This window comes from Brassica rapa, chromosome A06 (genome assembly GCF_000309985.2).
Source record: "Brassica rapa cultivar Chiifu-401-42 chromosome A06, CAAS_Brap_v3.01, whole genome shotgun sequence".
NCBI classification, from domain to species: Eukaryota; Viridiplantae; Streptophyta; class Magnoliopsida; order Brassicales; family Brassicaceae; genus Brassica; species Brassica rapa.
This window is the reverse complement of record NC_024800.2, coordinates 26984367-26999668: the sequence shown is the minus strand read 5'-3', so window position 1 is coordinate 26999668 and position 15302 is coordinate 26984367. Positions and strand designations below refer to the sequence as shown.

Sequence of the window (15302 nt, the reverse complement as noted above, 5' to 3'; positions counted from 1 at the left end):
CCGTTGGCCCATTAGTCTAACCAGCATTGCCATAACATGAAGTCATGAACATTCACCACTCTTGAGCAAAGCATGATTTATGATATTTAGAGGAGATTAACAAGGGCTTAAACAAGTGAAGTGAAATTTCATTTCAAATATCTAATTGAGAAATTTCCTAGGATAACCTTCACAAAAATAGTATTCAATGAAGAAAATGATCAAAATAAGTTTTATTAAATGGTAAAAATATTTTGGGTTTAGAATTAATGGATAAGATTTTGGAGATAGAGTTTTAAATTTTTAAAAATAAATATTAAAAATTTCAAAATAAAAAGAGTTATTTTGGTAATTTTTTATTAAAAACTATTTTTGTGATAAAACCTTTTAAAAAAAATATTTGAGAGAATTGCCTTGGCTAATTTTACATGTATCTGCATTCTGGAGTAACCGGCTAGTAATGTTTTTTTTTTTTTGCCAACCTATGATGGCTTCAAAGGTGTACAAACAATGGACTAGATAAATGAGCAAAGAAGCAATTGCTACTGATGAAAACTGCAGGAAGCATACTTAAGAGTAGAAGTGGGAATTATTCTACATGATTTTAACTTCTTTTCTTATTACCAAATATATCTTTGTGATTCTGATACAAACGAGTTTTTACATGGAACTAAAGAGTATTTAAGAATTTGCTTTCAACATCTATCAATGTAAACCATTTTATACAAAATTCTTCCATAAACAAAAACATAAGAAGAAAGTCTTCAACATGACACCTCCCATTTCAACAAGCTCTAAGATTCTTGGCATTGGTCATGCTTAGAGACGTGAAGTTCAACTTGATTATCGGTTTCCGCAGTTGCACTGAAGCTTTGGGCATCACCACGGGCCGTTGCATTGGAACATCTTCGAGTTCTTCCACTTCCACTGCTCCTTTGGAGAATGCATCTTTACTTGAAACTTGATTTCTGAAACCAAAGTTGTCTTCAACCTCCTCACTTTCTTGACTATGAGAATCCTGAGGAATGTCTATCTTCTCTACTGGATGACTCTCTCCTACTTTCATAGGAGCTGAACAAATAGATCCAGCAGATGAGTTTGGGCTCCCGTCTTCACCATTCTCTACATGCACTGAAACTGCAACACGTTTTGAGTTCCTTAACTGATCGGTGAGTGTCTCATCACCTCCCAACTTTCTCTTCTTCCCACCTCTTCTTTCACAACTAGTAATAGTAGATGATGAACTCACTGTAGAAGAAACTCTTTGCTCTGAACTGCTTTTGCTATCCCTCGTTCTTTTCAAGTTACCCAAAGGTCTAACTCCACAAGGAAACACAAAGCTCGGTATGCTTCTTCTCATTACATGGCTGACACTAACCTCCATCCCATGAACCCACAACATATAACCGTAAACAGTTTGTTTAAACTCCTCAATGGTTCTTCTGATATCAAACGGCTCGCCTCCTCCTGCTTCCACTCCCTCTTTACGTTGCAGACCCATGAATAGAGAACACTGTAGCGGTCTTGAATCGTCTTGGAAGCCATGTGGATGAGGGTGGCACTGAAGCATGTCGTAAGTATGTCTCTCAATCACCAACGTAAGCTGTCTGAAACGTGACTCAACCCATCCTCTCCACTTTTTCAAATCCTCCACGTTAGAAGCAGAGATGTTGATCTGAAGATAGTTCTTATACGCTTCAAAGAACCCAAACGGCTCAAAAAGAGTATCCCATTGTTCAGCTTCCATAGCCGCGCATACATCTCTCCCTCTCTGAAACTCTCCTGTCATAATCCTCAGTGTACTCGCGGAGACGTTGTAACTTGAGTTCATACAAGGATAAGCAGGAGTAATGATAGGCATCTTGTGCAGCAAGTCTTTAGGGTTTCTTCTAGGATCCCAAACTTGAAGACCTAATGATGATCCTTCGTCTTCATCTATAGAGCAAAGAAGAATAGGATTGGGCCAACGCCATTGAGTGTAGACTCTAAAGAACCGAGACACCAACATGTTTGGTGATGCGTTAGGATAAAGCTGACAGATCCTAGCTACAAGCAACGCCCAGTTTATACCACCAAGAAAGCCAGATACGTTAGAGTATACACCACGCTTCTTAGCCCAAAACCTAATGCATCTCAACGTCGTCCTGAAACTCTGAATGTTAGGAACCAGACGAAAGATCTTGTCAGTAACTCTACAACCGTTGAGGCTTCGAACAGTTTGCTCATCAGCGTTCTGTAGAATAGAATCTTGCGATAGATCCAAGTCCTCGGGGATAATCCACAAAGGGAGCTTTGCGTAGAGGAGATCAATAGAGACACCATTAAGTTTGAAACCCATTAAAGGAACATAAGCATCAGGCACAGAGTGGAGCTCTGTCACTTCAGGCAACTCCGAAAGCATTCTATGTAACTCTCCAAAGAAACCATTCTCTCTTGTAGCGTATCTTGGACCAACGCATAGAGTGTCGATATCAGCACCAGGTCCATGTACTTTTAACCTATAAGAACCGAAGGTGAATATCTTGGCGTTCGCTTGTTCAACCGTCTCATCGCTTAACCCTTTGTCACGGCTTATTTTTTTAATCCATGTTTTGACAATCTCGTCTAGTCTCCCAAGAACTTCTTCTCTTCTAAGAGCTTCCTCGTTGCTTTCGTATAATCCAGCGTCTTGCAAGTAGTTCTCTAGGGCTTTTGTCTTGATAACGTCAAGCTCCGTTGGTCCTACTAAAGAGATAGGTTCTGTAATACCGTATCTAATTTGTCTGTTTTGTTGGCGACTAGCCATCGATTTTACTTTGTTCATATCCTCTTTCTCTACGATTCTTTACCCTGAATATTTTACGAACAATGAGCGTTACTACCGAGAAACTGTTGATCATACAGAACACAAAAGCAAAGTACGAGTTCTCGAGAACAACCTTGAAATAGCAGAGAGCCTCGACCTTTGAACACACAACGATCTCAGCTAGTACGTACTTTCACTACGAGTTGATTTATAAATAGCTATCAGTCCACACTTATCTGTATAATTCACAACCAAATAAAAAGGAAATTATCGAGTTGAAAAAAGGAAATACGTGTGGCAGAAAAAGGAAATTTGTAATGGAAAAGCCCAATAAGGTCCAAATACCTATGAGGGTAATACGAATAAAAGCCCATTAATAAATAAGGCGGTGAGGTTACAAATACGACGACGTTCACGAGTTTCTATATCACTCAATTAAAGCTACTGAAAGATATGTTTTCTATTGTTCAACTTCAATCTGTTAAATTCAATTCAACATGTTACATGTATAAGTGAGAGTGTATGTATATTTACAAAGAGATCGTCATTTGGTGTATATGTGAAAAGAAATAAACAGTGATCATGGCACGCCTATAATGTAAGATTGCGTTTGAGGCAAACGCCACAACTCTGCTTCTTCATCAGATGAATCTTCAGAGTCAGAGGTTTCAAAGTTCTGAGAGTGGCGGCGGCAGGTGGCGACTGCTTTGGTGACGACATAGATGGGTAGCATGATCCCGAGTATCCTCAGAAACAACAACTGAAAAAAAAAACAAAAGAAACAATTAGAGTTTCATCATCTCTAGAAATGGAATCTAATCTTTACCATGAACAAAGGGAAGACATGGAGGTTTGATCCGGTAAGGACTAAGGGAAGTGTGTGTCGGAGAATCAGAAGAGCCATAAACTGCACATTGCAACAACGCAAACATTAATAAAGAAAGGTGTTATAATGGAAGGCTTAAAAGGGAGGAGGAGTCTGTCGTGTGTGCGTACGATGAGAACAAGGGAACGGCAACAGATGAAGCTTGTGGTGGAAGAAAGAGGATATTGATGATGATGATGATGATCGTGGATGAAAGTGGGATCAGCAGGTACAACTGTGATGAAACGAGGATGCTCACGTTGAGATATTGCCCAGTTTCCCCTGAAATGAAGAGGAACATGTCCCAACTCTAACAAAGGAGCTGGCGCTGTATAATCAGGCTTGAATCCCTGAATAAAAAAAACACATGTTTATATAATTTTATACAATCAATGTTTCAAGAAGAAGATGTTGAGAAGAGAAGTAGAAGGGACCTACCTGATGGCAAATCTCGCAGTTGGTGTTTCCTTTCTCGTTACACCATCTCTGCACACACCTCCTATGTGCATACTGCCAACAACAACAACAACATGGATCAACTAATATCAAACCAATGTGTTTCTAATTATGTCGTTACCTTCAAGCTGCCGCTGCAAGAACAAGGAGTCTCCATGTTAGAATCCAAATCCTCATCGTGACAAATCCTACACAGCACCATCGACAAATCTCCGTTACGCAGCTTCTCAAGTGTTTTCTCATCGAGGACTCTAATACATTCCTCCTCGACAGGTGCGTTGGCTTGCAACATACGGTTCCTGTTATGAATCGCTTCCTCAATCGTGGCTTCTGTTATCAACCGATCCATAAACAGCACGAAATGATCTCCCATGACTTGCAGCTGAAGAAAGTCCCCTCTATTTATATAGTACTATCAAGATTCTTCTCCCCTTTCTTTAATGCTGCGAATTGATGATAAAATGGGGGTTAGGGTCAGAATCATTTAACCAAGGAGCATTCGCATTCGCATTCGCATTCAATGCTAAGGTGATGGTGATACGCAACTTGAACATGTGAATTAGAAGCTGCTCATTAATGAAATAGGTAATAAAAATATCTTAAAAAAAAACGTTTTAGATCAAAAAACTTAAATAAGCAAACATTTTTTTCTGGATAATGAAAGAGCCATGGGCGAAAAGCTGAACCAAAGCTGGTTAGTTACCAGAACATAAAACCTGTAAATTTTTTTGTTAAGTGCACAAGTTTATCGAAACGGTTTAATTGATTGTTTGTTATAAAACAAAATTAGCTAGATAAAAAAAAATTAATTATAGAAGAAGATAATATTAAAATTTCAAAACGACGAACAACACGAAGGAATTTGAATTTACCCAGATGATGCAAGTTGTTTTGAACGAAATTAAACACAGGCTGAGACGAAATCATAGAGACATAAGTGACAACATACAAACGAGACAAATAATAAAAAGCAAAATATGAGAAACGCAAAAAAAAAAAACGAAAAGACAGGGAGAATTGAGAGGCAGACCCAAATATTAGGACAGGAGAAGGTAAAGAGTTTTGTAATACCGTTTTCTTCTCTTTTTGTCGGAAAGGAGAAGAAGTGGAAAAGCGAAGAAAGAGGAGACTTAAAAGAATAGAATCTGTCTTTTCCTGAAGCTAAAGCCTTTGATAAAAGCTTCCTTTCTTTCTCTCTGAACTCCGCGAATTATTCAGGAGATTAAAACCAATAAGGTTATGTGTGTGTTTACATATAAAGCAATGAGATGGAGTATAGATTCTTGAATCTTATAATTAATTAGTATAATTTTATCTCAAAATAATATCAATATTTATATTACGTCAGAAGTATCGTATGTAGTACATGGATAATTTTAAGTAGCTATACGGCTATACCATACACACACGTGGACATTTTAATTGCAATAAATGTCTTCTAAATATGTATAAGGTCAAACAAAGACTCAAGAGTAGCTAACCAGGGAAAAACAGCTCAACAAAAGAGAGAATGAATACAATTTAGATGAAATGGAGATCCGCAAAAAGACCAAAGTATTTTCATGGTTTCTTTTATTTAACTGAATAATGATTCGTAGTTACGTTGTCCATGGTGCGTGTGACGGTGTGAGTGCGTCAGTTCAAGCTGGTGCGGCATCATTGATCATTTGAGAGGTTGATTAACTAACCACGTACTATTATTAGATTTTGTTAATAGTGCTATTTTAATTGGTCTTTTAGGCCAACCATTCTACCAAAACCAATTAACGTTGAAATAATGCACACCCAATCACAATCTTTCGCGTTGATGATTACATCAATTATTCTCCTAATCTTATCCCATTTCGACGATGGCGAATACATAAACAAAAGCCCAATAAAATTCATAAGATTATAGTAGTCTATCTATATCGTTAAGGTATTTAACAGAAGCAAAGCCCAACACATAAGAATGTATTGGCACATTACTTAGACAGACAATGAAACAAAAATGCAGTTTATATAACCTAAAAAAAAAAAAAGGATCCAAAACTCTGTGAAAGACATCATCCCAAAACCTATCATTATAAGATCAGTTTCCTCTTCTTCCATTACAAAGCATAATAATCCTCTCTTTCTCCTAATACCCACCAAAAAAACAAGAAAATCAACAAGAGCTGTGTTTGTTCTTGATCTTGACACCAAGCTCACCTGCAATGATAACAGTAGAAGCACTACAAAAAAAGGATGATTTAACATCATTTATTTTATATATTTGTATTACTTATAAATGATGTAAAAGAATTTTGTATCACTTATGTAAATGACTCTGAAAGTGGTGATGCAAATAATTTACATCATTTTATTAATAATTGATGTAAAATAATTGAATATTTGCATCAATTTTTAAGTGATGTCAATATGTATCAATTGTAGAAAATGATACTAAAATTTGGATCAGTTTTTAAAAAATGATGTTAGTATTAACATCAATTAAAATAACTGATGTCAACTATCTACTATTTATCAATTATTAAAATTTAACTAATATTAAAATTTGGAAAATATTTTAAATTTTATATTGTTTATAATTTTCAATTTAAATATTATTACTGTTATCCGATAAATAAATTTGTCAATAAATAATAAAAATCATTTGCATTGACTATTTTTATTCTTTTCCACTGAAAATATAATATGACGAAGAAGAAAAAAAAAAGCGTTACAAATGAATCAGTAAGATAAATGAATATATAGAAAAAATAGTTAAAAAAATGATCATGACTTTCTTCTATCTAGGATCTACTCTTCTTCTTGATCTTGTATTTTATTTTCATCCTCAATCTTCGATCATGGCATGAAAGTTGTTGCTCCTACTTTTTCAAGATATAGCTCAGACAACATGAGCCAGTCTTGTACTCTTCATCTTCAAACCACGGTGCTGCTTTCATGTACTCCATACACGATAATACTCCAGCATCAAACCCTATTGTTATTGAAACCTGACGAAACAATAGTACCAATCTTTAGGAAAAAGACTTAAACACATGAGATTCATTCTAAAGTTAAAATATGTTTATAATACCTTAAAAATACCAAGAACCCTGGACACGTCATGTCTCATCATCCGTTTCTCTTTATACACCTCATTGTCATCACAATCTGAAATGTCAACAATGTACAGAAAACAAAAATAGAGAGAAGTTAACTCAATTTAAGAAAGAAATGAATGGTTTTTGTTGAAAATTTTAAAGTAATAAAAAGCTTAAATTTGAGAGAAGGAGAAGAACTCATGAATGAGGATCGCGATAGAGAAGATTTTTGGTTGAGGTAAACAGTTATAGAATTTAAAATGATAATTGAATTAAAGAAAAACAGGTTAAATTCAAATAATATAGAGTAACTACTTCACGTAATCTCTGGATTTTGAAGTTTAAAATATTTTGTAACTGATTGGTTTTAGTGGGTTGTTTTATTTAGTTTTGTAATGGTTACATCAGTTTCTATAACTGAAGTTATTATACAATAATTATTTCTCATAAAAAAACATTATTGGCATCGGTTTTATTTAATAAGCGATGTCAACAACAAAATAAGTACATCATTTATATAATTGATATAACTTTAGTATCATTTTTTTGTTAAAGTGATACAACTTGCAACAAAAATATGTTGTTTGTTAAAATGATGCCAAATGATTTAATAAAACATCACTTTCTTAGAAGTGATGCTAAATTATATATATTTGTCTCATTTACAAATAAATGATTTAAAATAGGATCACTTAATTATGTGATATAAATTAAGTGATACAATTCACCTCTTTTTTTGTAGTGAAGCCATATCAAGAAACATCCCATGCTCCACGACCCCAGGTAGCCTCAGAATGTCATCACTCACCACACTCAAATCTCCCATATCCTTCTCCAAATACATATCCACAATATAATTCCCATTGTCCGTCACAAAAGCCTCCCCCTTCTCTCCTCCCAACCTTAGCTTCGCCTCGCACCCGTACCCCTCCATCACTCTCCTTAGCCTCTCCGCCGTGAACTTCCAGCAGAAAGGAACAATCTCCACCGGAAGAGCCATCTTGCTTCCACCGATATGCTTCACCATCTTCGACTCGTCGACGATCACCACGAACTTCTTGGAAGCTCCTTCGATCATCTTCTCCCGGAGGAGAGACCCTCCGCGGCCTTTCACGAGGTTGAGACGAGGGTCGACCTCGTCGGCGCCGTCTATGGAGAGGTCGACGACGGGATGCGCGTCGAGGTCGGAGAGAGGGATGTTGAGAGAGAGAGCATGCTCCTGCGTCTTCTTGGACGTGGGTATCCCGACGATGTTCTCGAGTTTGCCTTGCCGGAGAAGCTCGCCGATGCGGTCGACGGCGTGTTTGGCGGTGGAGCCGGTGCCGAGGCCGAGGACCATGTTGGATTTGACGAAGTCGACGGCTTTGTAAGCGGCGATTCGTTTGAGCTCGTCTTTGGTTAATGTCATCGAAGAAGAAGAAGGAGAGGGGACATCGATGGGGGAGTTGTCGGATGTAATGAAGAGAGGATCATACGCACGTGCCATTTAAACTTCTCTACTATAAATTTAATACTAATCGATAAATGTAAATCAAATTTAGGAACCGAGAAGAAGAATTATTGGGGAATGAGAAGAAAAAATACAATATTTTGGAGAAAGTATTGGGGGACAATGAATAGAATAGAGAAAGGTCGAATGAAATGTTTGTATAAATATAGAGAGTATGAAAATACGAAATTACGAAGAAGAATGAGAAGAAGAAAGAAGAAAGAATATGTTTGTGTGGTGGCGGAGAAAAGAAACTGAAGACTACTGAAGATGGGTTTTGTGGAAGAACAAGCGAGTCAAGACGCTAGACGCACACTTCACTTCACTTCACTTTCGAGAATAGACAAACCCGAATCTTACGGGATTTGATTTCTGTCCCATATTTGTTTTTATTTACGTAAAGTACCCAAACTTTACCCAAAAAGTCCAAAATTGGCACTTCTCTCCTCTACATCCTCTATTACTTAAAAAAAAAAAAGTTTTCTCCTCGCTTTTACTAGATATTCATTTGTCATTTTTACTGTGTAGAAAATAAACATTGTAACGCTACAAAATTATAATAGAGATTAGTGGGTAAATTAAAGAAATTTGACAACTTTTTACATTAATCGAAGATTGGAAATAGCGGCTTGGGTTAAACTCACACGTTTCGTTACTTTTGAGATAAACGCCAAATGTGATCAAAGGAAATTGGAGACCAAGTAAAAGTTTTTGGGTCCAAAAGGAGGCATACAAACCAAAGACTTCGTTCTACAGTGCACTGTCGTGTCTTAAAAGGAAAACAAACTATCAACAAAAATGGTAGCCTAAGGGCACCTGCAATGGTGGACCTGGAAAGCTCGATTTCCAATGTTAAATTTTAATTATTATTTTTTTTTTCCGTTTAATTAAAAAAAATTAAAAACGGATCTATCGTAGGGTCCACGACACAATAACGAAAAGCAACTAAGATCAATCTTTATATTAAGATTTTTGGACCACACCAATATTTTAATATTTCTTTTTTATGGATTCGAGCTAAAGATTCCTTGTTGCACATGTTTTAAGAAACATGAGAAAGAAAGTTAAACTCCACTAACTTATTAAGAAATCATGTAATCAGAATCTTCTATTTTTTGTCACAATGACATGTAAAAAAAAGAAAAACTTATACACATTTCATGAAAGAAATGATAAATTAATAACGAGATTTTGAACTTAGTTTAAGTTAAGTATAAATCAGATAAATAATAAAAGAATATACAATATACAAAAAAAAAAAGAATTTCTGGGCAAGTAAAAGGAAAGAATGAAACGGGCCAGGCAGATCACTAGATCAGCCCACATGACCGGACGTTGTGGCGGCGAGAACCCAATGGAGAAGGTCAAGAAGGTGAAACGCTAAAACAGAGGACGAAACTGGAACGCTGACAAGAAGTAGAAGCAGCGTTGCAATTGCGACGGTGGGGCGAGAGTTCATGAGAAAGCTCTGGAGAAGACCAACGGAATCGCAGATCACAGAGTCGTAGCTGCTGTAGAAACGCTTCTCCCAATCCAACCAATGAGAAGGCGGCTCGTAGTTTCGCTCAACCATTTTCATCTCGTGGATGCGTTTCCTCAGAACGATCATGTTCTCGTCCACCAATCTCCCTCCTCCGTAGTAATGGTCCTTCCCTGAAGACGCAGCAGCAGAAACGCTCATCTTCATCTTCTTCTTCTGTGTCCTCCACGTCGTCATTTTATTCGGGGAAAACACAAATGGATGGAACCGGAGTGGTGAAGTCGAAGCTGGTGAAGAGATCAATGTAGCTTCCATTATAATGAGATCGGTTTTGTAAGATTGTTTAATGTGAATGTATAATGTTTGAAGGAGATCTTTGTTGGTTGCTTGAAGAAGATGATGAACAAGTGGAAATATATTTATAACCTGATTATTTGAATATAATAAAATAAAAACAAAAGTGGGGCTATATGATTATTGATTACCGCGTTGCCACCTGCTAATTTCGATTTGATAAGTGGAGCCCACTTTTTCTTCTCTTCCACGTCATTTTCATTTCCACCTGTTGTTTCTTACCCCTCCCACGAGATTCGGTGATTCTATTAAGAAATCTCCTTACACGTCTTTTACTATTCGTTAATCAAGTAATCAACCATTGTTGCATAACACATTTCTATCAAATTACAATTTTTCTAAGTCTACGGACATTCGATGATTTATTTTAGTCTATATTCGCGTCAACGCTCTTGTATATTGAAGGTTGAAAAATAGTCGGTTTTTGATCGAGATACACACTTGACCTATGGTTTGTTTATGAGATTCGGCTACTGAAACAGGGACTCACTTGAGATTCTAGATTCAACATCTAACCAGTTGATGATTTAGTCGAATAAATTTGGGTAAGATATTAGATATGTTAATGATAGAAGAAAGTGGATGACAAATGAATTGACAAAGCGATGCACTGCGAAACCTCCTCTACTCTACGGTACGCAAACTTGATACTTGATAGCTTGCTGGTTTGGGAAACACGGCATTTGGAAAAGGAAGTGAAATTGAGATGAGAAGCCTCCATTAATGATCTGCACATGATGTGCCAATGCATACATTGATTAGTTGCACTTTTCCATAACAATTAAAAAACTATGTAGTAGTATATTATATCCATTCATTATAACAGAATTGACCTCCTATTGTTTATGTATGACACCTGAAAAAGCGCACAAGTCGGTGACCATTTTAATTATGCGTTTACTTTATCATACTTCAATAAAACTAATGTTCAATCAAATTATTGGGATATTAATAATTTAATTATTACACTCCCATGGTTTTATTTGTATAATTGCATTTAAAATCCAAATTCTTTATGGTGATATTTCTTTCTTAACTTTTGTTTTAAAAATAAATAAAACTAGAGCTTGGCCGTTAGTTTTTATATTATATAAGTTATTTAATGACATTTCTAAACAAATAAGTTATTTGAATATTTTAGGTTCTTACAAATCTTTTCGGACTTAGAAGGATCTGAATCCAAACTCCGTCCAAAAATTTATAATGTCCGAACAAAGTTTAATTTTAAACTCAAAAATCCGATACAAAAATTAGTTTCATTCAAATTTATAAAATTATTTTGGTTAACACGTAAAATAAATGTTGTCGGATTATTATGGTAAATATAAGTAATGAAGTAATTAAAAAGATGAAAAATGGAATGTAAAAGATGTAATAAAAATATTTTAAAATATGTAAGTTCTATTTTGGACTCTGTAATAAACGAAACTGTATTAATTAGAAAAAAAGAATAAATGAAGTGGTTGTAATTAGCTTAAAAAAGAATAGAAATATGTAAAATAACCACTTAAATTTAGACAAATATTATTTTGTAATTCAGTTTCAGTAGAATAGTGAGATATAACACTGTATACAAGATATAACACTGTATATTATTCTGATTGGCATTTGACTTTCTCCCAAGTGGAGGCTCTTGTCTACTTGTTTAATATTAGGGAACTAATTTCAGTTATTATTAGTATAATCTAATGTGAAGTTTGGTTGGATCGGAATCTTCAGACGTCCATCATGACGTTATAGTTTGCAGTTTCAGGGAATGTTCCCCAAAGGCCGAGACATATATATTAAAAAAAGTTGCTAATTCTTTCTTCTCCACAATTGTATTTGGAATCACTGCTATATAGACTTTTTGCTTCACATAAATCTTTAATAAATTGTAAAATTAAAAAAAAAATTGTTATTTATTTTTATTGGTGCATTAAACAAAAGACAGCACAAGTAACCTGGTTACGTGACTCACGTCAAAGAGTTGAAGAAATCTCATGAAACAAAGATGGGTATTACATTGGGGGTTTAAGGCATAATTAAATATAAAGAGAAGCACTCTTTTTGTTCAAATCTGAGAGCCTTTAAAGAGCAACTCAACTCCCTTTGCTCTCTCTCACTTGTTACATGCCGGAGAATGGTACTGATGAATCCATCACGAATGTGTATGGATAAGACATTTCCTTCACCTTTCACCTATTAGCTAAATCTGTTGTTCTTAGTATTTTTATTTTGCCATACAAATTCCCCAACAAGTGCTTATTATTAGTAACTACAATTATACGGACCTTCGAGGACAAAGAGACGGATTTCGCCAAGCTCCTCCATTGATGTTTGACTGAGAATGGCGGTAACATCGGCTTTAAGCCTACCCATGGATAAAGGAAGACCAAAAATATTGGATATCGTTGGGCTTATAAGCCCATAATAGCTATCTTATTGCTGCAAAATATTAGTTGGGAATGGGTTCTTGTCACAAACCTTTTCAGTGTTCCTTTGGTCTTTACATATCCTATACTTCTCTCAAATAATAAATCACACAAAACCTTCAGACGGGTTTTACTAAGGGCTGTTCGTAAGTTTAGATAAAAAATTTAGACGTGGCAAGCCTTGGGCAGTCTCAAATTAATGAAGTCGGTTTCTTTGTCCCTAGTTGCTGGCTCCCTTAACCATAACGGGCGCAACCACATATCAAATCTTGTCGTCACAGTTGACATTAATTAATCTTCCAGTTATGTGTGAACATATGGTTTCTTTAAATGAGTCATGGATATACTTGGGTTGAGAAATCAATTCAAAACATGCACTCAAAGTAACATATCTATTCATAGACTGATCAATTTTCTTTTCCAGATATTTGTTATTTCATATTCCAAAATTGAGCCGGTATTGGAAATTGAATATGAAACCTTCCCGCTAATTATGAAACAAATTTCGATTTTTACTAATGTCGGTAAATCACGTGGTTGATGATAATGTGTACTGTATTCTAGGCTTCTAGTTGTTTAATTTGAATTTTGATGGAAGTAAGATTCCAGAAGCCAAATAAAAATAGAATCTTAAAACTACCAGCGTATACATTGTGCAAGATTGTATTTAAAAATCCCCTAGAATATATTTAGGAAGTGATTTTGCCACATATCATCTCTATAATCATTTTTACAAAAACAATGATGATATGGCTAACAAGATTGATGAGATGGCTTATAGTTAATATGACATGGATAATCACATTTATTACCGATATATATTTTTGGTAAACTTTATAGAATATGACAATAACTAATACATTACATTTAATGTTGATTTATATTTTTGGTAAACTTCTTAAAATATGGTAATAATTCATAAACCATCACTAAAATAAATATATTGAAATATGCATTATCAATTTCGAAGTACATTATTTAATTGTATTTTTATAATTATACAATTTTTATTATTAATATTTTCAAAATTTTCTGCATCTTTTTTAAAATATTAATAAATTGTTAATCATATTTTCATTAGTTTCTTTTAGATATCTACAAATTTTATAAATATTATTTAGTTATAATTTTTAATAACTATACAATTTTTATATGATTTTTTAGTAATTTTATACAAGTTGATTTAATACATTTAACCAAAATAAATAGATAAAAAATTTATCTAAGATTCAAATTTTAAATATATTACATATATATTATTAAATGTAATTTAAAATAAATAAAAATTATTTTTTTCTTAATTTTTTTCTTAAATAATCAAATTTTTAATAAATATTAGCAAAAATAAAAAAATATAATATTAATAAATTTCATTTTAAATATAATTTAACTTTTAAAAAAATTATCACTGCACATAGTTCAGGAAAATACCTAGTAAGAAATGTAAGTAGTAAGTTTTATACGAAAGAATATTTATTCCTTATAAGTGCACGAATTAAGTAGGCAACTTCGCACGAAACGCCACAATGAGCTTACAAGCTACTGTTATAAAGGGCCCATGTTTCCAGTCTACACGCAGCTATTACACTCAAACGTGATTACGTTACATAGTTGTTAACTTACCCTGCATGGTCTATCGACGTTCTTTGAACATTTCTTATCTCTTGACTTGATGGAAGCTTGCAATATCAACAAACACGTTTATTTGTATATAGATTGTGCTTATTATATGTACATTCACATTAGTGTATGTAATCACAAGATCAGGTAAGCTTTAACCTAAAGGATTCAAGCTCCATGTGCCGGCTGACTTTTAGTTTTAGTATAGTAGGGTCCGGCAACCATATTTAGATCCCCAAAGAAAGAAAAGAAAATCATTTCATCGTGATTAATGATATATGGATACATATGAATAACTGGTGTTCCAAAAAAAAACTGTTAAAAGAGGATACATATGAATAGCTTTGGGAGGTTGGACATAGGGAAAGCCTTTTTTCTCTCTCCTTCCCCGTTCTCTCTTTTTCTTATCTTTCACGGGGAGAGATGAGAATCAAGCTCCAGTTTTTGACCGGATTTCTTTCCGGCATAGCTGCCCGTTGATGGGTTCCTGTTCTAGCACATGATGACATCCTCTGCGTGATGTGGCTGGCTTTCGATTCCGGAGTTTGACGGTCTTCTCGACGTAGCTTCCGGCTTTGGCTCCGGTGAACACCTTTCCCTTCGGTGAAGCATCGGCTTTTGATTCCATCGACGCAGACGACGGGTTTCAATCCCGGTGGCGTCGATTGGTTTTATCAAGGTTTTCTCGAGTCCCTCTGATCTCCGCTTCTTGCCTGTAGATCCATTTAAGTTTCATAGTCGAAGCTTGTAAATGGATCTCCTTAAAGCGAAGATCCTTTCGTGGTGGTT

The 15302-nt window shown here is 35.0% G+C and overlaps 4 protein-coding genes and 1 long non-coding RNA gene across 9 annotated transcripts; all 5 read right to left on the bottom strand.

The window, feature by feature from the left end:
- Positions 1-578: 578 nt before the first annotated feature.
- Positions 579-2935, bottom strand: LOC103827861 (nuclear poly(A) polymerase 1). Its single transcript, XM_018659664.2, has one exon. The coding sequence runs from the start codon at positions 2780-2782 to the stop codon at positions 764-766; it is 2019 nt and encodes a 672-aa protein (XP_018515180.2). The 5' UTR covers positions 2783-2935; the 3' UTR covers positions 579-763.
- A 175-nt stretch (positions 2936-3110) lies between these two features.
- Positions 3111-5611, bottom strand: LOC103827595. Of its 4 annotated transcripts, XM_009103109.3 has the most exons (7): positions 5116-5611; positions 4958-4997; positions 4207-4528; positions 4068-4139; positions 3761-3979; positions 3591-3671; positions 3207-3524 (listed from the first exon to the last, which is right to left on the bottom strand). In XM_009103109.3, exons 3-7 carry the CDS (start codon positions 4456-4458, stop codon positions 3345-3347), a joined length of 804 nt encoding a protein of 267 aa, XP_009101357.2. In that variant the 5' UTR covers positions 4459-4528; positions 4958-4997; positions 5116-5611; the 3' UTR covers positions 3207-3344. The 4 variants fall into 4 exon arrangements, with proteins under 4 accessions (XP_009101356.2, XP_009101357.2, XP_009101358.2 ...); XM_009103108.3 differs by having other exon boundaries at positions 3111-3524; positions 4958-5142; XM_009103110.3 differs by lacking the exon at positions 4958-4997.
- A 237-nt stretch (positions 5612-5848) lies between these two features.
- Positions 5849-9384, bottom strand: LOC103827594 (probable ribose-5-phosphate isomerase 2). 2 transcript variants are annotated; one of them, XM_018659530.2, is made up of 2 exons: positions 7900-9384; positions 5849-6292 (listed from the first exon to the last, which is right to left on the bottom strand). In XM_018659530.2, exons 1-2 carry the CDS (start codon positions 8640-8642, stop codon positions 6232-6234), a joined length of 804 nt encoding a protein of 267 aa, XP_018515046.1. In that variant the 5' UTR covers positions 8643-9384; the 3' UTR covers positions 5849-6231. The 2 variants fall into 2 exon arrangements, with proteins under 2 accessions (XP_018515046.1, XP_018515047.1); XM_018659531.2 differs by having other exon boundaries at positions 5849-6297; positions 7905-9383.
- On the bottom strand, positions 6532-7884 carry LOC117125920. Its single transcript, XR_004448388.1, has 2 exons — positions 7150-7884; positions 6532-7066 (listed from the first exon to the last, which is right to left on the bottom strand). It is a non-coding gene; the product is annotated as an uncharacterized LOC117125920 (long non-coding RNA).
- Positions 9385-9403: 19 nt separating the features above from the next.
- Positions 9404-13921, bottom strand: LOC103827593. The gene is made up of 2 exons (XM_033272871.1): positions 9683-13921; positions 9404-9451 (listed from the first exon to the last, which is right to left on the bottom strand). The coding sequence occupies exon 1, from the start codon at positions 10438-10440 to the stop codon at positions 9961-9963; it is 480 nt and encodes a 159-aa protein (XP_033128762.1). The 5' UTR covers positions 10441-13921; the 3' UTR covers positions 9404-9451; positions 9683-9960.
- Positions 13922-15302: the final 1381 nt, after the last annotated feature.

Coding starts and splice junctions, on each gene's coding strand:
- LOC103827861 (XM_018659664.2), bottom strand. CDS start 2,782: ATGAACAAAGTAAAATCGATGGCTAGTCGCCAACAAAACAGACAAATT.
- LOC103827595 (XM_009103109.3), bottom strand. CDS start 4,458: ATGGGAGATCATTTCGTGCTGTTTATGGATCGGTTGATAACAGAAGCC. Junction 3,980..4,067: donor ACTGCGAGATTTGCCATCAG/GTAGGTCCCTTC, acceptor TTTTTTATTCAG/GGATTCAAGCCTGATTATAC. Junction 3,672..3,760: donor GCCGTTCCCTTGTTCTCATC/GTACGCACACAC, acceptor TGCAATGTGCAG/TTTATGGCTCTTCTGATTCT.
- LOC103827594 (XM_018659530.2), bottom strand. CDS start 8,642: ATGGCACGTGCGTATGATCCTCTCTTCATTACATCCGACAACTCCCCC. Junction 6,293..7,899: donor ATGTTTCTTGATATGGCTTC/ACTACAAAAAAA, acceptor TTGTAGTGCTTC/TACTGTTATCATTGCAGGTG.
- LOC103827593 (XM_033272871.1), bottom strand. CDS start 10,440: ATGGAAGCTACATTGATCTCTTCACCAGCTTCGACTTCACCACTCCGG.